General features: G+C 56.8%; 4 protein-coding genes across 4 annotated transcripts in view; 3 read left to right on the top strand and 1 right to left on the bottom strand.

Moving 5' to 3' along the window:
* Positions 1 to 61: 61 nt before the first annotated feature.
* Positions 62 to 5,762, top strand: VOLCADRAFT_104371 (uncharacterized protein). The gene is made up of 8 exons (XM_002949569.1): positions 62 to 452; positions 914 to 973; positions 1,444 to 1,662; positions 2,389 to 2,555; positions 3,076 to 3,202; positions 3,456 to 3,575; positions 3,888 to 4,069; positions 4,424 to 5,762. Exons 1-8 carry the CDS (start codon positions 348 to 350, stop codon positions 4,620 to 4,622), a joined length of 1,179 nt encoding a protein of 392 aa, XP_002949615.1. The 5' UTR covers positions 62 to 347; the 3' UTR covers positions 4,623 to 5,762.
* Positions 5,763 to 6,660: 898 nt separating this feature from the next.
* On the bottom strand, positions 6,661 to 13,192 carry VOLCADRAFT_117305 (uncharacterized protein; the record flags this gene model as incomplete). Its single annotated transcript, XM_002949678.1, has 10 exons — positions 6,661 to 7,356; positions 7,769 to 7,909; positions 8,626 to 8,792; positions 9,333 to 9,519; positions 10,791 to 10,953; positions 11,227 to 11,309; positions 11,513 to 11,563; positions 11,855 to 11,986; positions 12,500 to 12,649; positions 12,977 to 13,192. The coding sequence occupies 10 exons, from the start codon at positions 13,190 to 13,192 to the stop codon at positions 6,661 to 6,663; spliced, it is 1,986 nt and encodes a 661-aa protein (XP_002949724.1).
* Positions 13,193 to 14,128: 936 nt separating this feature from the next.
* VOLCADRAFT_32102 (uncharacterized protein) lies at positions 14,129 to 15,716 on the top strand (the record flags this gene model as incomplete). The annotated part of the gene is made up of 4 exons (XM_002949570.1): positions 14,129 to 14,302; positions 14,662 to 14,864; positions 14,960 to 15,128; positions 15,642 to 15,716. Coding segments are annotated over 4 exons (621 nt in total), but the record flags the coding sequence as incomplete, so codon positions are not given.
* A 4,889-nt stretch (positions 15,717 to 20,605) lies between these two features.
* The window catches only part of VOLCADRAFT_90032 (uncharacterized protein), a gene marked incomplete at both ends in the record, with an annotated part of 9,586 nt that continues 6,104 nt past the window's right edge, over positions 20,606 to 24,087 (top strand). Inside the window, 4 exons of the mRNA XM_002949571.1 lie at positions 20,606 to 20,726; positions 20,954 to 21,072; positions 23,159 to 23,284; positions 23,758 to 24,030. Of these exons, the coding sequence (XP_002949617.1) occupies positions 20,606 to 20,726; positions 20,954 to 21,072; positions 23,159 to 23,284; positions 23,758 to 24,030 (639 nt within the window). The remainder of the gene's footprint in view (positions 20,727 to 20,953; positions 21,073 to 23,158; positions 23,285 to 23,757; positions 24,031 to 24,087) is intronic.

Here is a 24,087-nt window from a genome sequence, read left to right on the forward strand (position 1 = left end):
TTCCAGGAAGCCGAGGTGAAAGATACAGTTGACCACAAAATATAAGCAGGCTAGACACATGTAATTTGTACGGCTCCTGTAGCTCATTTTTACTCCAGGCAACGCACGAACGCAAATCCTTCTAAGGAATTGCCAGCGCCATCAATACAGCTCTAATCTTTTGCCAAGGCTTTCACTGTATAGCATTCTAATCCACCTTAGTTAAACATTCAACTGTTTGCAGCAGAACGACGACGCCTACTGAGGGTTCAGGTGCAGAGCGCATACCAGAGCGATCAATCCTTCCAGTGCTTGGTTGATCATAAATCGATTGCGGGCGGTGACGCCCGCGCGGCCTGTGGGTCGCCATGTCGGAAGCCGGCTCGGCGCAATTGCTTGCCGCGCAGCAGCAACAGCAGCTTGATGGGGGCGACGACCAGCTTGACCCGCATGTGGAATTTCTCCAACAGCTGGTGAGTCGGAACACAGGATCGCTGGACCAAGCACATCTACCCATCCCGCAACCTACCTAATCCGCGTCACATGCCCAAGACTAGTAACCCTACATTCCGCATCTTCAGTTATTCCCCGCACTCCCGCATTCCTGAAATCCTTGGACATCCCGAACCGCCCACGTGCTGAGATTCTGTTTCTGAAAGAAGCGACACCCAGGGTCCTGAATCCCAGTCCCACAGATGCACAGCGCACACCTCATCTTGAATGTTTCTGGCACATACCCATCGTAGCACACACCATCCACTATGTGCCTGCAATCCGAACACGCGATTTTCCCATTCCTCTCTCTCTCCCTCTCCCGATTCCCACCCCTCATACCATTCCGCCATCCTCGCCATCCCCTCCCCCCTCACCTCCCCACGAATCCCTAACCCCATGACCCAACCACCCCGCCCGCACCTCTCTCCCTTATTCCCAGCTGCGCGACAATGAGTTCCTGCAGCGGGAGAATTTATTGTTTGAGGCTTTTCTGGCCAAGGTACGACAAAAAACCTAATATGGGTGGAGAGGGTGGAGTACGGGGTGGGAGTTCGGGGTATTAGGATTGCTCCAGGGGGTTGCGGGATGGGGGTGGGTGGGGATATTCCCCCGCCTCTCCGAGGGTGGCAGGTTGAGGGGTTGCTGTCCCACGGACCTGGTGCGCTGTGGGGCCCGATGTGCAGGTAGTAGACTGAGGAGTTGAGAAGTGAGGCGCTATTAGGAGGAGTGCAGTAGCAGTAGTAACAAAAGTGGCAATAGCAGTAGCGACAGAAATGGCAGTTGCCACCGTTGACTTTGTGTCCTGTATGTCTGTCCTGCATGTCTGTCCTGATGTCTGTCTTGCATGTCTGGCAGCCCCATGCGGGCGCAATCCAAAGCTCTCAACAACACAATGACCCTAATACACCCTCTCCTCTCCCCCCTCCCCCCGTCCCCCTTCCCCCCCATACACACACGCACACGCCGCAGGTGGACATGAGCAAGTTGGGGTCTCTGGCGGAGGAGGATGCCGCCAAGAAGAAGAAGGCGGCTCGCAAGACCGCCCTGCCGGTGCCCTCCCAGGCGGGGGGAGGGGGGAGGGGCCCCGGGGGAGGCAAGGGCGAGGGGTCGTTCTCCGCCCTGACCGACGAGGAGAAGAACGACCTGGTTAGCCAGGAGGTGGAGATGGTGCAGGCGGAGATTGAGGCGGTGAGCTGGTGTTTTGGCGGGAGCAAAAAGGGGGAAGGTGGGGGGGAGGTGTGGGGGAGGGGAAGACACAGGACCCCGGGGGGGAGTGACTGACGGCTGGAGGAAGGGAAGGAGGGAGGGAGGGAGGGGAGGTGTATTGACAATGGCGCCTCACGAATCATTAGAGAGCCTCTGACAACACCGCCATCCCCCCCCCGGGGTTGAGGCCCTTGATAACCCAGCACGCAACAACCATAGAGGGGAAAGTGGTGGTGCTGCTGCTGCTGCAACGCACTGTTGTAGACCTCCCTCCGGACCTCCAACAGGAGCAGTATGCAGTAGCTGGCCGCTGAAAAGGCCTCTCGAGATGCTGGTGGTCGCGCTACGCGCGTATTTGTAGAGCCGTACTGTGTACCAGCTACTACACAGTATCTCTGTCAGTGCTGATCCTGGTGCTGCTACTGCTGATGCTGGTGCGGAGTATGTGAAGTGGAGTGACGAGTGAAGGCGGTCTCTGTAACTCGCTCTCCCTTTTCTCCCTCTCCCTCTCTTCCCCCCCCCCACACACGCACATACACAGACACACACTCCCCCCCACGCGGGGAAACCCTTCACCCCCTTGTGGCCCTTGCCTCGTTTCGACGCCTACACCTGGCGTACACGGTGGTACCGGCCTTTATCGCTCACTCGTGTGTGGCCCTGTATATATGTCCACGTGTGCGTATTTTGTGGATATGTATGCTGCAGATTAAGAAGGCGGGTGACAAGGACATTGACGACATCCGCACGCTGATGGAGGAAGTGGACATGAGGATTGCGGAGACCAAGAAGGACACGTACGAATTCAAGCGGGACATCATCATAGGGGCCGAGAACCCGCGAACTGGAAAGGTGGTGGCGGAGAAGATGATTCGGTGAGCTTAAGGGGGTGGGGAGGGGGAAAGGGGAGGGAAAGGGGAGGGCACCTGCGTTGCGTCAGCAAAAAACACGTCTAAACCTCCCACCCCCGTGTATCCCTTGGGTTTAGGGCCTTGGGGCGCGAGGTGTGAGTCCTCTTCTGAATTCGTGTCTTAACACGTGCTAAGGTGTCGCCAGTGGAATCGGGGCCAGTCCGTTAACCAACTTGTCGTAACATGCAGCCGGGGCTGACGAGGTCGCCATCACCTGGCCCCCCTCCCCCCCGGGACTCCCCCCCGCACCGCACCCTCTGGTGTCGCTCCGGTCCTCTCCTGCCCCTTGCGCGCACTTGCCGTACGGTACTTGTACTTGTATGTCCTGCCTGCGGGTCCTGGGACGTGAGTGTATCCTTTCATGACACCTTTCATCTGACGCGACACGACACGACACGACACGACACGCTCTGCCCTGGTGTCAATTCCTGTGGTTGGTTGGTGGTTGATGGTTGATGGTTGGTTGGTGTTATGTGACTCGCAGGTTCCTGGAGGACAAGCTGCGTCAGAAGGACGGCACCGCGGATAAGTTGCGGCTTAAGAACACCACCACTAAGGCGCTCATCACCAAGCTGGAACACCAGCTGGCGCACAAGGAGGAAATGGGCGAGGTGAGGGGTGGGGAGTGGGGTAGGGGCTGTGAGGGGGCTGTGAGGCTGTTGGGGAGATGGAAAGGGGAGGTCAGAAAGGGGAGTGGAGGGGTATTAGCTGAGGTGCGCAGGAGTCGGATGAGTAGCTCAGTAGTCTGGGGGAGCTAGGGGAGATGCGTTCCTCTTGGTTGCGGGACTGGGGTTTCGAGAGGCTGAGTTTGAAGCGCTGTCCGATCGCAACTGTCCCAACTGTCACCTTCTCCCCCCCTTTCAGGTACTTCATCTAGTAGACTTTGACCAGCTCAAAATTGAGAACCAGCAGTACATGGAGCGAATTGAGGAACGCAACAACGAGCTTCTCAAACTTAAGCTTTCCACAAGTCGGACGGTGCAGGTGAGGGAACGCATTTTGCTTGTGTGTAGCGCACGAGAACTCATTCGTTGCTTCATTTTCTGGGCATTCCTAGGCATTTCCTCCCATTCGGCCTCCAGCCCTCCCTCCCACCGCTACAACCTACATTTTTTGGGTTCACCGGACGTCAGTATCCAGCGGTATATCCAGCGGTATCCAGGAACCCCGCCGGATCCCCTCACCTAGGCTGGCTGGTAATTTCCTGGACATCCAGGTTCTCTCACCCCCACTCACCCCCACTCACCCCCACTCACTCACCCTTACTGAACCCATAACGGCGTCTTCCGGTGGTAGGTTCTGAATCACCTCAAGTCCCAGTTGAGCGACATGGTGGCAGCGGGCCACTCGCTGAGGAGGCAGATCCTGGAAAGGAAGCAAGACCTGGCCAGGTTTGACGCCGAGTACACGTCCGTACTGGATGAGAAAGGACGGGGAGAGCGCACTGTACGGCGCCTCAAGTTGGAGCAGGAGGACATGTGAGGGCGCGGTGTGGGCGTGGGGTAGGGGGTGGGTGGGGCGCGGGGTTGGCGTGGGAGGAGGGAAGGGGAGGGCGTCGGCGAGGGGCTGCTGGGGAGTGAGGGTTGCGGATACGGGTGCCGAAGCTGCGGTGTGGTGGCGGTGAGAAGCCGGTGGGCAAACGCGCTGATGGATGGATGGATGGATATGCCCCAGGCCCTTTGCATGACGTGTGGTGCCATATGAGCTGCGGTGTGCTCTCGGATGTTACCCTCCTCCTCCTCTTCCTTTTCCCCCTCCTCCATCCCCATTGTTTTCACAATCTTCTTAACGGAGTCTCAATCTTGTTGTTTGTTCGCCGATGCCCCGCACAGCGACACGCCCACCATCATGGACTACATAAAGCTAAAGCACGAGGTTTCGGAGCTGGAGAAGCAACTTACGGACTGGCGCCGCAAGATCGACATTCTGACTATGGAGAAGTCCAGAAAGCGCACACTGCTGAAGACGGTCGCCACCACCACGCTGCCCATGCCGCATCGGCCCGGGCCCAGCAGCGGAGGGGCTATGTGAGCGCCGGTGCAGCGCGATCACCGCCGCCGCCGCCGCCGCCGCCGACCCCAGGGGCAGCAACCGTGCACTCCCAACCTAGCATGGGCAGCGGCAGCACCGCCGGCTGTCGAAACCTTCGATGTGATCTGTTGTGGTGGTGCTGAGGGTGGTGGTGGGGTGGTATGGCGCGGTTGGGAAGATCGGGCTTTCCGGTTGTCGCGGCAGTGCACCTGATTTTCTTATGATGTACAATGGCAGTGCGCGGCGGCTGGTGATGGGTTATACCGGAACCCGATTAGCGGAGGGCTGCGATGTCCTGTTTGGCTCATAGGTTTGGGTCCTAAGTTTGGGTCCTAAGTTTGGGTCCTTCCTAAGTTTCATGGTGGGGAGTTCTTCAGGGGGGAGTTCCTCGGAATGTGATGGGGGGTGTGTGTGGGGGGGAATTGCAGAGGCATCTTGAGACGACTGCAAGGATTGTAGAGCGCCGGGCTATGTGTGCTGCTGCAGATGAGAGGTCTCTCATCAAAAAGGCGCGGCAAGCAGCCGCGCTGCTGCTGGTGGTAGGGTTCGGATCGTAGAGAGGGGTGTGGGGCTGGAGCAGAACCTCCTTCCTCCGTCCCTCCGCCGCTTGTTGGACGCACTTTCCGTCGCGTCTGAGCGCGAAAAAGTAACGGCCGGAGGCTTATTCTGTATTACTTCCTGCGCACACATGTCTCTCTCGAGCTCCACTTCCGCTGTGTGCGGGACCGCAACCAGGGTGAACAGGGCAACAACGTGTGTGAAACCTGCGAGGCGGCGGCCCCCCCCTCCTCCCCATACATCGCTTACGACTCCAGCAGTTTGGGACTTTGGGCGCCGGCAGTTCGCCGACTTCTGATTCCCCCCCTTGCATATGATGTCCCCCTTCCATCATCCACAACCCCCAAGAACTTCTTGGATTGAATCCACACGCTTCCCCCCCTGGGCCAATAGTTCTCACTCGCCCTGGGAAGCACCATCGCGGAAGCACCCATTGCGTGGACCAGCGTGCCTACAGTCCCACCAAAGGAATCATCAGGCATAACTTCTTCGTTTTCTTCGTCTTCTTTAGTTCCCCTAAAGGGGATGAACCAAAGTCTCTTCTTCTTCCCCTTTAGGGGACTCCGTCCCCTTTAGGGGAAGAAGAGCTCCCCTTCTTCCCCTAAAGGGGAAGAAGGGGTTCCCCTAAAGGGGAAGAACACACCTTTAGTTCTTTGGGTTCTGTAGACCACGGAGAACGGAGGTCGGTTTTCTTCGGACCACGAAGAAAACAAATTTAGTTCATCCCCTTTAGTGTTCCCCAAAGGGGAGACGAAGGGGATGAACTAAAGAAGACAACCCTTTAGGGGATTATGTTCCCCCTACACTGACATGAAGTCAGCGCCGCGGCACCCTAAAAGTGTCCGGAAAGCTCTCACAAGGCGGTTGCAGGTTGGGCGACTATGCCCCGTACCTCCGTACACCGTAGATTTGTTTCTGCTGCTGCCGGCAGGACGACTGCATCGCATAAGTGGTTGTAGTGTAAGTGGGAACCCTGCCGTAAGTGGTCGTTTACATACACTCCTCTCACACTCCTCTCTCCTCTGGGGGCCCCCTTCCTCACTAGCATGCATCTGTCCGGCACATTGCATCCATTCCACATATAACAGGAACGCTTGAGGTGCGCACGGCCACCTTGACAGTGTGTTTTCTGGTTCTGGTAAAGCCTCATGTAATGTCCTGTGCATGCGCCGTACTAGGTGCACGTTTTCACGTGTGCATATATATGCGAACTATGATACATGTAACACGCAATCATAATCACAAAAAGGTGGTGGCATGGGACATCGCCCCCAAAACGCCACACGCAAGCGGCGGCGTCTGTCACCGCGGTCGCCGCGTCGTACTATTACGTGCGTTTATTACATCGTGTATGAAAGAAAGACAACGTATGTATGCCCGCGTGCACCGCGGCTCCGCCAAGGCACTCACGACGACAAGTCAAGTGGTGCGCTTGCAGAGTTACAGACAGACACCCGGAATAGGTATTCCCGGTCGTGTGTTACCGGGCCCCAAGGTGCCGATCTCTAGTCGCCACTGCCAAGCCGGACCGCAACATCCGCTGGCTGTGTCGCCGCACCGTCCCTAGGTTCTCTTTCTGGCCCTTTTCCTCCTCCCCTTTCTTCACCCCAATTGAATGTTGCTGCTGATGATGATGGAGACGCCGCCGTGCCGCCGCCGCGGCGCCCTCCTCTTCCCCCTGGCCCGTGCCAGCCGTTACTGCTCCAATGTTCGCAGCCACATCGCCGGCCCCACCCCCCTCCGCCAGCCCTGCAACAGCCGTCGAGGCCGCCCCAGCCACCCGGGGATTTTGATGCAGCAGTACGTCTTGCACGGCAGAATCCAAAAGTTTGGCGCTGCCGCTGCCGCTGCCGCCATTCTCCTGCCTGGCGGCGTCGCTGGCCATTGCCGTCGCGGTGGAGGAATCGGCCGCCGCTTCCTCCACCGCGCGCCGCTCCAAGCTCTCCGCCCCAGCCGCCCCCTCGGTAACCTCCACGGCCCGCTTGGTGTCCGCGCTCTGCGTGGCCGCCACTCCCTCTACCGAGGCTGCCGAACCAGCTCCGTCGCTCGCCGCCTCCCCCGTCGCCGCCTCCGCAACCGCCTCCACGTCATGTACTCTAGGCGCCTGATCGATCAAATGGACCAGCTCCTCTCCGGCGGCATCCGCCACAGAGTGTGGATGCTTGGGACCGCAACCCTGGAAGGGGACGGGCGGTGAAAGGCGGGAAATCGTGTGTTTTAATGCTCTAGGGACCGTGCAGGCCGGTGCTCTGCAGAGCCCACACCGGCCCCATTCCGGAATAGATATGGAAAGGAGAAAAGGTGCGACGCACGCGCGCTCTCAAGATTCCGACCTGACACGATTTTAATTTGTTCCTCTTTTTAGACGCGACGTATGTAATGTAATGTAATGTATGTAATGTAATGTAATGTAATGTAATGTAATGTAATGTAATGTAATGTAATGTAATGTAATGTATGTAATGTAATGTATGTAATGTAATGTATGGACAGACGGCGGTGATAGCTCCCGCAATGTGGGCCCAAGGCCGAAGCGAGCGGACACGGCGGCTACCGAAGGCCGCAACAAGGCGGCGGACATGACTTACCGGGCCAACATTGATGCCCAGATGCGCCAGGAAGCAGAGGCCCCCGCTGTGCTCCGCCCGGGTGGCAACAGCCGCACGAACGACCGCCACCAGCAGGAACAGCAGCACCACACCGCCAAGGACTAACATGGGGGCCAAACCCTGAGGGGGGGAAGTGTGTGTGTGTGTGTGTGCGTGTTAAAATGATCTGAGCGTGCGCGCGTGTTTCCTTATCAATCTGAGCCGTGTATCTGTCTGTCTGTCTGTATGTATGTGGGAGAGGAGGGCGGGTAGTGGGTTAATGCGACCACCTAATGACCCGGGCCCCGGCTGGTTTTAACACACTGATCTAAGAACAGGAAGTTAGGGCCGCGGTGCTCCTGGTTTGTACGCATGTACGTCTGTGAGCGCATGAACATGTGCGTGTGTGTGTTGAAGGGGGGAAGAGAGGGGCGTTCGGGAAATAGCAACGAACAGGACTGCAACGCCTCCCTCAACATCCCGACAGCCAACTTCAATTTCTGGCTCCCGATGGCACACACACGCACACGCACATGCACACGCACACCCTCTCACTGTTCTAGGCCACTACCTAGTCGGCCACTTCCCCACGGCAGCGCCCCTCCTACCGTGACTCGATTCGGGGCTCCCTCAGGTAACCGTTATTCGCCAGCGCACCACCACCACCACCACCACCACCCGCACGGCATTTCCCCCCCACCCACCCCCCATCATCATCATCATCATCATCATCATCGAGCGGCTCCGAAGACCATCAAGGCACACACATACATATATACATACATACATACATACATACATACATACATACATACATACATACATACATACAACACACGTCCCACACACTCACGCACCTTCCTCTGTCTCTCCAGGTGCGCCAGCAGCTCCGGCAGCTGGTCCACCCAGCCCCCCCCCGAGCCCAGCAGCCCAGTGCCGCCGCCGGAGGTGCCCGGACCCGGACCGAGGGGAGACCCCGGGGAACCAGTGCGGGCGGAAAACACCTTGGACTGCGGCCTGAGCCCTGAGGGGGTGCAATCACGCACACATACACACCCACAGGAGGCGACCGCGTGTGTGTCTGTGTGTGAGTCTGTCTGTGTGTGAGTCTGTGTGTGAGTCTGTGTGCGAGTCTGTCTGTGTGTGAGTCTGTCTGTGAGTCTGTCTGTGTGTGAGTCTGTGTGTGAGTCTGCCTGTGTGTGAGTCTGTCTGTGTGTGTGTCTGTCTGTGAGTCTGCCTGTGTGTGAGTCTGTGTGTGAGTCTGCCTGTGTGTGAGTCTGTCTGTGTGAGTCTGTGTGTGAGTCTATGTGTGAGTCTGTCTGTGTGTCTGTCTGTGTGTCTGTCTGTGTGTGTTTTGATTAATCTGCGCCGCGATACGGTAACAGGCCGAAGTGGGTGCACGATTAACTGTACCGATGCGTGCTCCGTAGTCACCAGCGGCGTGTAGAAAGCCTTTTCCCTAGAAACTATGTGTGGACACAGCTGCTGGAGTTGTCCAGAAGAGCAACCCACCCATCCGAGGTCCACACCCCTTTCTCCCCCCCCCACTCACTCACTCACTCACCCGCTTGCACGTCCTGAAAGGCCCTGGCGGCCAGCCGGCTCTTGAGCGCCGCATTCTCCTCCAGCAGCCGCGCCGCCGCCTCCCGGTGCTCCCGGGCGGCGGTGGTGGCCATCTCGCGGAAGGCGTCAAACTCCCGCTGAATGGCCACCTTCTGCTGGTTCAGGGAGGCCAGCTCACCCGCCAAGTCCTGTGCGGATGGCGGGCAGCGCGTCGGAGGATCAGAACCCCGGTGCGACATTGGGGACAACACCGGCAGGGCGTGTGTTTGCGGGGTTTTTTGGGGGGGTTGGGGGGTTGGGCGGCCGCCCCGTCTAGGCGGTGATGTACCTAAAAAGCGCGTTTTGGAAAGCTGGTGAATGAGTCATTGAAGGGAAGTGTCATTGAAGGGAAGTGTCATTGAAGGGAAGTGTCATTGAAGGGAAGTGTCATTGAAGGGAAGTGTCATTGAAGGGAAGTGTCATTGAAGGGAAGTGTCATTGAAGGGAAGTGTCATTGAAGGGAAGTGTCGTTGAAGGGAAGTGTCATTGAAGGGAAGTGTCATTGAAGGGAAGTGTCATTGAAGGGAAGTGTCATTGAAGGGAAGTGTCATTGAAGGGAAGTGTCATTGAAGGGAAGTGTCATTGAAGGGAAGTGTCATTGAAGGGAAGTGTCATTGAAGGGAAGTGTCATTGAAGGGAAGTGTCATTGAAGGGAAGTGTCATTGAAGGGAAGTGTCATTGAAGGGAAGTGTCATTGAAGGGAAGTGTCATTGAAGGGAAGTGTCATTGAAGGGAAGTGTCATTGAAGGGAAGTGTCATTGAAGGGAAGTGTCATTGAAGGGAAGTGTCATTGAAGGGAAGTGTCATTGAAGGGAAGTGTCATTGAAGGGAAGTGTCATTGAAGGGAAGTGTCATTGAAGGGAAGTGTCATTGAAGGGAAGTGTCATTGAAGGGAAGTGTCATTGAAGGGAAGTGTCGTTGAAGGGAAGTGTCATTGAAGGGAAGTGTCATTGAAGGGAAGTGTCATTGAAGGGAAGTGTCATTGAAGGGAAGTGTCATTGAAGGGAAGTGTCATTGAAGGGAAGTGTCATTGAAGGGAAGTGTCATTGAAGGGAAGTGTCATTGAAGGGAAGTGTCGTTGAAGGGAAGTGTCATTGAAGGGAAGTGTCATTGAAGGGAAGTGTCATTGAAGGGAAGTGTCATTGAAGGGAAGTGGGGGGGAGGACCATATATGCACCACGGAACGAGGCCGCTGCAGAGGTGCCGGGGATGGCGGGGTGTTGGCGGAGGATCGGAAAACGAAAAGGGCCCCCAGAGGGATGTTAACCGCAGGACAAGAAGGACATACCCACCTCCACCTCCACCTCCACTTCCTCCCTCGCAACTTACGTCTCCAGGCCATTCACACCTCACGCACCTCCCCAGTCCAACAAGCCAGCCACCCTAGGAGGTGGTGGACAACACGCCCACCAGCACCCACCATCGTGTCGGAGCCCCTGGCCTGCTCCTCCAGTTGCTGTCGTACTCTGGCCACCTCCGCCTCCAGCTGCGCGACCCGGGCTGTGGCATCCTCTGTAGCCCGGCCCAGCTCAGCCTGCCAGGCCTCGGTCAGGGCGGCCTCGGCAGCGGCTATTGCCTGCTTCCTGGAGCCGGCAGGGTGAGGGTGAGGGGGAGAGGGAAGTGTGCATTTCGTAACAAGAAGCTCTGGGCCTCGAAAAGGTGGGAGGAGATTTGAGAGTCGATAACATGAAGGGCCATAAAAGTGTGCCCATCTCTATACATAAATCGCATGTATTTACAACATATGTCTGTCTGTCTGTGTATATGCGTATGTGCATATGCGTATGCCGAGAGAGGTGTGGTTTACACGTCCCTCCGTCCCCCCCCTCCCCCCCCTCCCCCCCGCACGCACGCACCTGCTCGTGTTAGCGGCCTGAAGCTCTGTCCTGAGGGACTGCAACTCGGCATCCCGAGCCCGCATCTCCAGATCGTACCGGGCCTAATGGCAGGGGCGTGCGAGGGGTAGAAATAGCCAGTGGTGGTGGTGGTGGTGGGAGAAGCGCGCGGGGGGGGGGAGGGAAATGATGGCCCCCCGCAGGGGACTTTTACGGCAGGTGCCCCTGGCCAGCGTCAGGCCCGTATTAATATGTAACATACATACATACATACATACGCACACATACATGCACACACGTACCCTACCTGCAGTAGCGCCAGCTCGTGCTGCAGCCGATCAAGCTCGTCCTCAACCACCTGCCGCGATCCAAATCAACCACAACCACAACCACCAGTATACAGTTAACGAACAGGATCAAAACGCAAACGGAATGTATCCGCGCGGGACTATCTCGGTAGGAACTGGAGGACAATCCCGAACCATCACAAACGACACACACGGCCTCCCCAGGCTTCCCAAAACGTCTGCCGGGCACACAAACGTACACCCAGGCACGGCAAAACCAACCCGCCGAACATTTTCCCCCGTGCAAGGAAACCTCCTCTCGGCCCCACCCACGGCCCCACCCCGCCACCATTTCAGTTCACCTGCGCCACGGCGGTTCGGGCCCGCGCCTCATCAGCCTGCCGCTCCGCCGCCTCTGCCTCGGCCGCCGTCGCCAAAGCCTCTCGTAGCGCCCTCTTCTGCGCATTGTAGAGCCGCCTGCTCTCCTCAAGCTCCTAAGCGAACAAGCGAGCGAGGGAGAGAGAGGAGAAAGGGAAAGGGGGGGAAGGAAAGGGACAGGGAGGGGGGAAGGGGAAAGACGAACCACAAACGAGTGAAGCTGTTGCCAGGGCAAGAGGAGGAAGGGGACAGGGAGGGAGGGAGAGGGGAATTGGACAGCCGAGAGTGTGTGTGTGTGTAGAGTCGTGTGGGCGTGCAGGGGGTCGGAGAGATAGATCCAATTGCCTTAATGAGGCTCAATGACTTGGGAGACACAAAATGTGTGCTAAAGAGAAGGCGCGTACCACAAGTACCGTTTTGCAACGTACGCGTCTTTGTTGGTGACACCGCTCACATTCCGGGTGGCTCCGACCGCCGGGGGGTTCGCTCCCCCTCCGCGGCCACCCGACACGCGGCCCCCAAGTCCCAGTCCAGGTCCAGGCTCTGTGCGGCCTTACCGCAGAACCCTAGGCTCTCCCCTCCCATCGCCCTGACCCTCTCACCCTCTCACCAAGCCCTCGGGTCCTCACCTCCTCCTTCTGCCCCAGCGCTACCTCCAGCTGCTCCACATGTGCCGCCAGACTTGCCAGCTGCTTGTCCTTCTCGCTGGCGACGTTGGCTGCCAGCTCCGCGACCTTCTCCTGGGAGACGATGACCTCCTTGCGAGATAACTGGACGGTCTGTTGGGCGAGGGGTGTGGAGTGTGGTGGGGAGGTAGAAGTGAATACTGTAGGCGGGAGGTGAGGTGCGGCGGGTTCTGGAAGAGGGTCGGGTGCACGGGCTCTTGCAGGGAGGCGGCGGACGCAGCGTTTCGGACCTGGAGGGTAGCGTTAAGGTTTTCCCCCACCCACAAGGCTACACCGAACATCGGTATTGCAAGGGCTGGACTAGGATGCGTCTTCTGGGGAAAGTTTTCCGGGCTGGAGATGTTTTACGCATGCCCAAACGGTTGCACAGCTGCCCCCAAGGCGATCGAGCGCTAACCAGATTGCTAACCAGATTGTTACCTTTGCTGCGAGCTCCCTTCGGACGTCCATGAGCTCCTTACGGGTACGTTGCAGCTCGTCCTCTAGCGCGGAGATGGCTGCGCTGTGTTCGCGCTCTCCATTTGCGTTGGCCTCGCCCAGCTGGGCGGTTTGCAAGGATCGTCGCTCCTGGCGCGGTTCTTCTTCATCCACGTCCTCCTCCAGCCACATCAGCTGGTTCTCGTCGATTTCCGGCATCCCTAAGGTGTTTTCAGAGTCCCAATGGCATTGTCTGCAACATATATCCTTGTCCCTTGTCCCTAAGTTAGCACACTGCCAAATTGTAAGCACCACTCACGCCGAAAACAGCTCGAGACACAGTCCGAGACCGCAACAGCCTTCACTTTGTCTTAGTCCTTCTTTCACGGTGAACTTCACTTTAGTGTAAAGTGTACAGCCTAAGCAAGTCATGTTCCCATGGCTCCAAACCCGGTAGTACGAATAGGGTCGAAAATCCTCATTTCCGACCAACGCAATTCACGCCAGACTTTGGTTGTTTTGTGTATTGCGTAGATCTGCATGATGCTACTGCTGCTCAGCAAATAGCTTGCGTAGCAGAAATAATTTATCTGCCTCAACAATGCTAGATACGCCTTTCCATAACATGCAGTCCTTATAGAGTAAGAAGTTTGACTTGAGTAGCTCATGTGGTCGCATCTGGTGCGAATGTATGCCTGACCGAACCTGAACGTTGTGAGTAGCTCTGAAGACAACATGACTCTCTACGCCAGTGGATTTAGCTTGGAAAGCAGAGGTTTGAACGCAGAACAACAGGTTGGATCTTCGTTGTCTACTGAACGGCACATTGTGCGGCGCACTTGACCACGGAATGCCTGTTCACATCCACAGGCCACAGTTCTGGCATTTAAGCGTATCTTACAGCAAACGGGTTCCTGGGATGGCCGAGTCTTTGGTAAGACTCGTCATACGATGTATTCATCGGTTTGACCGTTGCACTGACCACCGCCAACAGCCGGAATCGCCGAAATGCTGGGCTGCAAACCTGGAATTTAGGAACATGCTCTAGGATTCACGCTACTCTCTTCCAGCGCGCGGCCCTGACGCGTCCCCTGCTGTCTGCGTCCCGCACACTACACCCGGTCTGTTCTCCCCTCAGATGAACATGACTGCGCACGCTTCCTCAAAGCGCGAAACTACGACTTGCAAGCCGCGAAACAGATGTGGGACAGCATGTTGGCCTGGAGGAGGGAGAATCGTGTGGACACCATACGCGACTGGTTTGTTTTCCACGAACGCCCTGACTATGACCGCGTCTTCCCGACCGGTCTGCACAAAACAGACAAGGAGGTAGGCCTAACCGGTCGACCAGGCTCATATCCCTGTCGTTGTAATGCCGGCGCCCATCAGCCTTATTATTCCCATCCTGCAGAAACCCCGCCTGATAACCCGGCACGTTCGTAAGCTGCAACATGCCACCCAGCTTCTTTAGTTGCCATGTTGTTTAATTCCTTACAAAAGTAAGGAGAACAAAACATAGCTCCCAACCTTACAATGCCCGGCATCCCTTGGCTGGAAACACCACGCCGGCACTTGGGATTTCAGAAAATGCAGTCGAGTGGGCCAGGGGGGGGGGAATGGTGGTTGGGTTCTACGTGTGATCTGCCGGTTACCGTCATCTGCCTGCCCCCGCCTGCCGCGCCTTACAGGGCCATCCTGTGCTTATTCAACAACTGGGCCGCGTTAACATCGGTGCGCTGTATAAGGTAACCACCGATGACCGTATCCGCCTGGCGCATATTGCGGAGAATGAGCATCTCCGCCGTGTCGTATTCCCCGCCTGCTCTCGGGCTGCGAGGCGCCCCATCGACCAGCTGTTCACGATCATCGATCTGGACGGCGTCGCCTTCACGTAAGCGGAGGATGAAGGTGTACGCGCGGGGGTACTTGGCGCTGTGAACTCTATTGCCCTTGATAATAATGTGCGGCTTGCTTGTCAATTTGCAGGAGCATGATGCGCACCACCTCCCTGCTCAAGATGTTTATGACTATGGACTCGAACAACTATCCAGAAACTCTGGCGCACATGGCCATAATCAACGCGCCCGGCTGGTTTTCGACGTCCTGGGGGGCGGTGAAGAGCGTGCTGAGTGGCGACACGGTACGCAAGATCGAGGTAAGTTGTGAGAATGGGAGCAGCACTGGTGCTGGGCGCATGTGTCTGGTCGAGTCGGGGCACGTGTCGTGTTGGGCTGGATCGGGTCCTGGGGGCCTTGGCGGAGAGGTTTGTGTGCAAATGAGGTGAAGCATGACGAACCTTATTTCCGGGCCCGGCCCGCTGCATTCTGGGCATTCTGCAACGAATTGGGATAGGCTTGTATAGTCATATTGGTCCTGTGCCGCCGTGGCACTGCAACCCTAAGCTGTGCCGCATGACGCCATCTGTGTGCTCGCTGTGAACGATGCTGTGGAGCGCGATCTTTCCTACTGGCACTGCAGTGCGGTCCGCGTGTGGCTCCTCAGGCTACCATATGATGGGCCTGACGGCGTTGTTCTTTGTCCAAAGCTCAGGCCCAACCACAGGCTATTAAAACGAGCGCGAATGATAGTCGCATGTTGCCCGTTTGCCCGCTCCTTTGAAAACGATCCTACTAATCTATGATCGCCGCCCCTCCCGCTCTCCGTTCAGATCCTGGGGAAAGATTATAAGGCAGCGCTGCTGCGACACATCCCCGCCGAGAACCTGCTGGCCGAGTACGGCGGTCTTTCCTGCGGCCGGGTAACGGACAACGAGGGGCCTTGGCTGCAGCAGCAGGAGGAGGAGGAGCTCACGCCGGAGCCGCCCGCACCGCCGCTGTCGCTCGCAGGAGCGGCCACAGTCACTGCCGTCAAGCTGCAAATCTCCAGCGGGACGGCGTCGATGTCGGTTGCTGTGGCCGGGGCGTTGATGGAGGCTGAGGCTCTGGGGGCTCCAGAGCCGTTGGAGCTGTCCGGCGATGGCGGCGGAGCACGGGACGGCGACCAGCGCACGCCGCGAGACGTGCTTACGCGGCGCTCGCAGTCGCCTGTACGGCCGGGGGCTAAAGTTGCGGCAGCGCCGCCGGGGCCGGCGCCAGATCACCCTGCACCGTCTGTGAGCCCGCCCCTGCCCAAGCGGCTACATGTTGAGGAGCTCCAGCTTCAGGCCATGCGGCAGCAGCAGCAGCCACCTGCCGCGGTCGGCCATGCGGGGACGCAACCCCAGCCGCAGTTGGGCCTGGGGCTCGGCAGCGACAGCCCCGCGCCAAGCGTTAGCGACTCGGCTTCGGACAGTGCACAGAACATGACTGCTCCGCTGATGAGCAATTTCCTGCCGTCCAGCGAATCGGCCTCCCCGCAGCAGCAACTAAGACAGCAACAACAGCTCGCCCAGCATCGGCATCATCCGCCGACTCCGCCCAGGCAAAGCTCGCCGCAGGCGAGCACGGGCGGGGCGGCGGCCACTGCCGCGATTACCGCAGCAGCCGGGGCTCCGGCAACATCCCCCCTGGCCTTGCAGCGCGGTAGCTCCGGCGGTGGCGCAAGCGGGCTTGTGGCCGGCTTTGTGGCTACCTTGCATGCAGCTGTGGGACACGGCACCGGGCAGCACCAACACCACCACCACCACCACCAGCAGGTTCAAGCCTCCGCGACAGCAGCTGACGGCGGTGTTTTGCGGCCACCTGCGGGGCCGTCAGCACCGTTCCACGGCCTGCTACACGGCGGCACCGCATGCCCGCAGACACCGCTACAGCACCAGCACTTGGCACTGGCACGTGGGGGTGCACCAGGCCCGGCGCAACTGCTGCTCAATTCACCGCGGGAGGATGCGACGGGCCCTGGCACCATGCTCTCCGTCATGAGTGCAATTTACAGCCCACCAAGCCTGGTGAGCCCCTTGAGCCCTATGGATATGCATGGCATGGCCGACACCGCCACTTCCAGACGAACAGACAGCGGGAGTGGCAGTCTCGGGGGCGCTAGCTTACTGGGATCCGGCCCCGCCGGGTCAGCTGTGGCGGGGTCTGGGCCCGGTCGTGGCGGCGCCAGCGGTGGAGGCTTCAGCAGCTTACCGAATGTGCCCATTGTCGCCCCAAGCATGCCGTCGTACTCGGGCAGCGGTTTGAGCACGTTCAACAGCGCGGTGCTGGCCAGTGGTGAACTGCTGCCGGGCAGTTCTGCATCCGCGGCGCCGATGACACCGTTGCTGCCGTCCCAGCAGCAGCAGCAGCAGCACACGCCGGCACAGTTGCAGCAGCAGCAGCAGCTGCTGAATGACGCGGACGACACCGAGTCGGTGCGGTTCTCGGTGATGAGCCAGCGCTCCTTTTACAGCGCTCTGTCTCACCTGGACCAGAGCTCCAACAGTGGCCTGATCAGCCCCAACGAGGGGTCGGAGAACGCGCGGCGCTGGTCCATGCAGCGTGAGCTCCATGCAGCTGCCATCGCATCTGCGCTGGCAGCCACGGCCGAGCGGCGGGCGGCGGCTGCCGCCGGCGGCGGCGGCGGCGGCGGTTCTGCACCTGCGGCACCCGCAGGCGGTTCCCTCGCAAAGGCCTCCATCACCGGGACGACGCAGCCAGGGCCTACTGTTGCGATTCCCCCAGCGTCGACGCTGTCCGGGGTGTCGTACATCATTCCACCTGCGGCACAGCAATCCTTCGGGTCGTACCTTGACCAGCCGCCATCTTACAGCGCGCTTCGGGCTGCATGCGGCCCGGGCTCATTCACGAATGGAGAGGGGCGCCCAGTTGCACGCGAGGTGAGCTATGGGTCTAGTGCCGGCGTTGGCGGCACAGGACATGGGGGGGAGGCGACCGAGGACGGAACCGAGGGGCATCGCGGCACGGGAGCCCCAGCTGACGCCGTAGCAATACACATGGCTAGCGACAGCAACGGTGGGGTAGGCGCTGGCGGCCTGTCGCGGTCGCCGTCTGCCGCCGCCATGGAAGACTGCAGCTTGGGGGCAGGAGCGGTGCGGTGGGCGCGAGGCTGGTTTTTCCGCCGGCGGAATTATGGCCGGCTGGTTGAGACGGATGGCGCCGTTGACGGAGCAGGCGCGGTCGGGAGCGGGCAGGTATCTGAAGGTGTTCGACAGGCCGGGACAATGATGGCGCGTGTCAAGGTGGCTGGCGCGAGCGTGTCTGGCTTATATGCTAGTATGCAGGACGGGCCCTGCTCCACCAGCCCTAGCAAGTTGATGCCGAAGATACCGTCGGGTTCACACCACGCACGCGGTGACTCGTGGGAGTGGGATCAGCCATCGCCGTACGACATTGACCAGACGTACAGCCGCGGTGGCGGCGGAGGCAGCGGTGCTGGCCATCATCGCGAGTTGTCATACGGCCGAGGCAGCGAGCGTCGGCGGTTACTGCGTTCGGAAAGCCCCGGCCGCCGGCACCGGTTGGGGGATTACTGCGGCTGTGTGCCATGCTGCAATGTTATGTGAAGCCATCGTGGGGCCTTATCTGGCTGTGTGCCTCTCTTTACTGCAGTCGAAGAGTTTTCACGACTAGTCTGAGACCAGCCTTACGTTGTCCGAGGCCGCCAATGCCAATATGTAAGTTGTCGTGCGAACATGGCATGGCTGCACTGTCCGTGCGCTAATACTTAGTGGCTGGGAGGCGTTTCCCCTCCTTGGTAGGTGCATGTAGGTGCGGTCCGCCCTCCCCGCCGCATATGACTAGATATAGTGCTCATGAAAACCTGCATGGGGTGCCCCTGTCCCGAGGCTTTTCGCGCAGTATAGCCACACGACGAACATGGGCTCAGTCGGGCCCGGACGGTTGGCACCTAGCGCTGCTACAGCTACGTATGTAATTGACATACACGCACACATACAGACCCTGGGTTCTTCCTGTCTAGCTAGGGCCCTGTGTTCGTAGCTCTAAACATTCGAGGAGATTGTTGTTTAAACGTCGATTTGACGAGAAGAAGAATATGCCATAATGAATTTGTGAGCTGTAGCGCTTTGCTTGCAGTGTGCGTTTTTCAGCGGTGGGATCCAGTTCCGGTGGGAGTTCTAGCTTCTGTGGTGCATGGCTGTTTTGGCTGTGTACCTGCGTTTACGTTTGCCGAGGGTGAAGTGTGGGCGGGACAGAGTCCAACTCGGGTCTAGACAGAGCTTGGGGAGCCTGCTACAGCATGCAGCTGAACATTAGAACACTAGAGTTGTGCTTTAGAGGTCTTCGCGTTGGCGACGTACTAGTGGTGGCTGATGACCATGCTCGCGATTTCGATTGGCTGGCTAGAGGTGTTCGGTTCGGTGCCAGCAGCTGCGGCCGCCCCCGGATATGGCGCCGGCATGAGGTCTTTCATAGGGAGCAGGGTCCGACGGCTTGCATTGTTAATCCCTGTTATTGAGCGTTGCACTGGCCCAAGTGGTTTGTGGACGAAACCTTCTCACCGTTCCCGCCGCGTGACCCGTAAGAGCGATTGTGAGGAGGGATATTTTTTCTGCATCCGGATCCTAAAATTAGCCATGTGTTGATTTTATTGCAGAGTTAAAAAAGTATAGGAACGCTTGACTTGTCTGTGACTTTACGCGTCCAAGGTTTGCTGCTTGCCGGGAACCATTCAATTCGCCCGGTTAGCGTGTCGGCATCGGGACCATGTTACAACACTTTTGACTTCTTTTGGACCTGTCGCTTCACTCTTACGGACGCCTAATTGCTGATGCCATTTCGTTGGCAGTGGTTTTACCAGGAGTGTACAAGATGCATGTAGGCTGGGCATCCATATTGCGTGGTTATGTACGGCGAGTTTGGGGTATCGCCAGTTGTGCGCAAGATCCGATGGCTTCCACAATCTTGCTTGTGTGTGTCGCGTGCCCTGAATACAAGGAATGCAAAAAACAACATATTTGCTCTTGCTAATCCATAAATTGCTCCGGACAGTGGTTTTTTTTGCCAATCCAAGGCTGCTCGCCAATCCATACTTTGCAAGCCAGAGCTCGTCCATGGTTCTTGAACTTGCGAGCGGTTATGTGCGTTGGGTTGCATACAGCGTTCCAAGCCGAGAGGATTACCAACCACTGTCTTTAGATGTTCGGAGCAACTTTGAGGCTTGGGCCTTCCAAGCGCACCAGTAGTAGTTATATCTATTACGTAACCCCTATATGCGTCTAAGCGCGCAGGCGCCCAGCGTTACGTACCAATTCTGGAGGTAGTCTATCAACGGAACGCATGACATAAATAATATATTTTATATAATGTGCATTATCGAACAGTGGATTGCAGCAACAGCAGGGGTCCTCCGACAAGCAACGTCCTAAGGTGCCCATAAGCGTCGCAATCGCCATGCACCGAAGTGGATATCGGAAAACGACACTATAACAGCTCGGGACACAGATATGAAGGGAGCTCCAGCATAGGTACTGTACGAGGATATTCATCGCTGTATGAGAAGGGCACGAGAAGTCCGGAATGTGTGACACGAAATGGTGTGAGATCTGGGCAGGATCGCGACAAACCCCAGGTTTCGTCCATAAACAGTTTCACTCCGAATGCATTTAAGCTAGTAGGGCCGGCTCAAGTGGCCTGCAGTTGTTCCGGTCGTTTGCGGGCGTTTGTCCTCTGCCGCCGACTAGATGCCAACAATGCGCTTTGATTGCGACATATTATCACATTTGCAATAATGACGGCTTCAGAAAGTCCCATGGCGGCCGGTGGGACCTTGTTCCCAGCGGCAAGACTCAAGATGCTGTGGCTAACTTCTGCGGTCGCATTGCACTTCATGGGAATCATACAGTCTGCGGGTAAGAAGCTTACCAATAAAAACAATACAGATTCCTGCCTTCCACTCCCTAGTTGAAGTGCTCGCATAGTGTCCCGATGGAAGTGCCGTGTCTTGGCCCCTCCCACATTCTAGCAGCAGGGAGCGCACGGATTCTCGTGTATTGCTTCTTTGGTTGAATTGTTTGGTTAGATGTTAAGCTGAAATGCGTATTAACCTCACACTGCATCTCGCTTTACGCGGTTGCAGTCGGCCAAGTTACGCCCGTGCCCAGCTGCATTCATTCCGACCCCAACAACTACACGGACGTTAGTAGCGGCCTACTCAGCAGCTGCAATGACCAGGCCCGCTGTCTAGAGTTTCTGGCGGTAAGGATAGGGTCACACGGACCCAATCCCAAACTTTAATTAGCATTTAATTTGATCCTGTCATATCCGTTCGGGGCAAGGAAGGGTGGGAGCTATGGGTACCAAGTCGCAAATCCGTTGTATCCAATAGATTAGGAGTTGCTTCATGTTAGTAAAAATACACTACACTGATTACAGTAATGCTATATAAAAAATAACAAATTATCATTGTCGTTATTTATATATACTTCTACCGAGGGCGAACTGCAATTAGTTCTTGCTAACGTAAAGTCAGCAAGGGAAGTTGACCCGATGGGCGGAAGGGGGGTGGGCCTTCGACATGAATTCTGGTTCGACCTGAAATCTCATCTATTGCCGAGAACATTTATGCATTGCATAGTACATGAAAAATAAAACATGGCACCACTTGATGTCACTCTCGGAACGGCTCTATCTGTGGGCCTGCTTCGTTCCAGCTTCGCTCCTATTTCTTTCGTACAGGCACTATCCGGTTCGCAGACCTGCCTGCGCAACTTACTCAATGCCTGCGCGAGGTACTGAAGTTAGCATTAGGTTACAAGTTACAAGTTCCGCACAAGTGCGGTGGTGTTCGTAAAAGCCGGGGGGCCCATGGACGGTAAATCGTTTGTTAGTGCGTTACGAGGTGGACCATCATTGTCCTCCCTCGTCCTTAGAGCAACGTGCTGGGTCTCCCAGACTTCCGAGAGGAACCTGGCTAGCGTCAAGGGTGGGGCCTCGGCCATAATTGTGCGCACGTCGCGCCCTTGAAAAGCGAGGGTCACGTTCGTATTTAGCCATGTACGTGTACATTAGGTTTTACGACCGGCTGCCCAATCTGCTGTCATCCAATCCTCCCGGGGAAACGTCTTAGGCCCTATTTCCGCTGGTCGAGATTAGCGTCGGGGTTAGCCGGCTTATATTATGTATTGGCTGGATTATATAAGAAATATCCGCAAATAGCAACGCGGGATTACTTTGCGGGAGCTAGATGAGGTAACTCATGCTTTTAGACGTCAGGGCTACCGCTCGTACCTATCACAATTGCATGTCGGTTGCGATGTGGGAGGTTTCGGTGTCCGTGCGGGGTCGAGGGATACTTGGGACAACGAGATCCGTTTTTTAAAATCGTAAATTTCCCAAAGCTGATGACAGAAAATGTTTGAAGCTCCTGGAGATTTTCAATTGCCAGGTTTTTATGTAGGAGGAATCAGCTGGGGTTAAGACTTGCTAATCCCCGGTGATTACTCCGGGGCAATGAAAACTGTTGGGCCTTCCCTGGCCTTTAAAGAGACCCCGAAACTTCACACTACGAGGCAGAACCAGACATCCTTGCGCTTATACTCGTACAGGTCTTGAATATGGGCGCATTATATAGCCGCTGGCATTGCTACGAGGCATCGCTGTCTGTTGTCGTAAAGCTGCTGCTACTGTGTATATGCGGGTATATGCGGCAGCTGATGCAAACGGTTTTGCAGACTCTTGCGTGCTGACGGCGTCCCACTGAACAAGTTTGGATCAGCTGCAAATGAATATTATGGCAGAGACGGCGGGGAAGTAATTAATAAGGCTGACAGATCCCCGCTATGCCGAAGCTTCATAACTGTCGTTGGCGGAAGAGCAAATAGCGTGAAGTGCCTACTGTCATAGGAAATAGGTCGGCATCAGACGCCTGATGCAGTTTTTCAAGCAGTTAAACAGCTGCGGTAAGGCGCGCTGGATCTGGCTGGATGCAGAATGAATCTCGTCATCTCGTCATGCATACTTGTAGGCGCCTATTGTTATTATGCGAGCACCCTCGGGTCGGTGCAATGGTGCCCGTTTGCGCGCCTGGATGCGTGTGATGAGCTCCCACACATATCCAGGAATCCTGACAGCGCAGTGCGGACAGCGATATGCGGTTAGTCCTTGCCTGGAGCTTGGGCCGCCTCATGATGCATACCGGCTCGCTACAGCTTTGGAGCGTGGCGCAACTCCAGGAGCTGATACCCACAAATACATACATACACACACAAAAAAATTACACATCCAAAAACCCACAGAATACACACACAGAATTACACACACACATGCACACACACGCGCGCAGATAGAGACGCTAAGACCCCACATCCTGCACATTCATGTACATCGATGCCATCCCGTATCTACCAGCACGCCGTATAGGCACACACATAGCAAGAGGGTTGCACATGGCAAGGGGGATCAGTCGCAGGTGCGCTCTTGTCGCCTTCGCCATTTTTACATCTTCAGCTCACTGAGAGATGTCTGAGCAAGTCTCCCAGTCTTCTTGTAACCGTCGTCACCGAAAAGTAGCCAACAAGAGATGGCCACGCAGCGAAAAAGCTATATACCTTGCAATATGAACGCCTCGACACGAGACTAAAAGCAAACACTTAAGCTTCATTTGCAAGTGGACCAGGCTTTCAGGCCCTTCCGCCCCAAAGTCAAATCACCGTCTCTTTGCTTGCAGACAGTTGCAGAAACCCTAGGTTACTGACTGTCGTTGTAACAGCGCGCCTGGGGCTTCAGTAAATCTTCCGGTAGTTGTAGATCTAAGCACATCCATAACCCGGCAACAACACTTGAAAACCCTTATATATGTATCTGTGTTGTAAATGCCCATCCGAGCTGCTGAGCCAGTCACCGTGTTTTCCCATATACCCTTCCGCATACACGCCGCTACAGGATAGCAGCAGTTGCAGGATTACCAACACAAGCACCGGCAGCTGGCTTTACTGCCAGTTTTGCATCTTCTGGTCCGATGCGCGAAATTGCTCCAAGCCCAGTAACGAGACATTCCAGTACGCCTGCCAAGCAGACGACTCCTGGACCCCGGGTGTCATTACCATGTTAGGGGCTGAACCCACCATCGGAGCCACCAAAACTATCAACTCCTGGGGCTCCTCCGTGAAGAGTGAGTCCCGGGAATTCATTTTGGAGGGGCTCCGCACATCCATGGTAATGCATCGCTAGTGTCCCGCTGCCTTAGGTTTTAAATTTCAGAAACTCCGACGG

The sequence above is a fragment of the Volvox carteri genome, assembly GCF_000143455.1.
Source record: "Volvox carteri f. nagariensis unplaced genomic scaffold VOLCAscaffold_15, whole genome shotgun sequence".
Lineage (NCBI taxonomy): Eukaryota > Viridiplantae > Chlorophyta > Chlorophyceae > Chlamydomonadales > Volvocaceae > Volvox > Volvox carteri.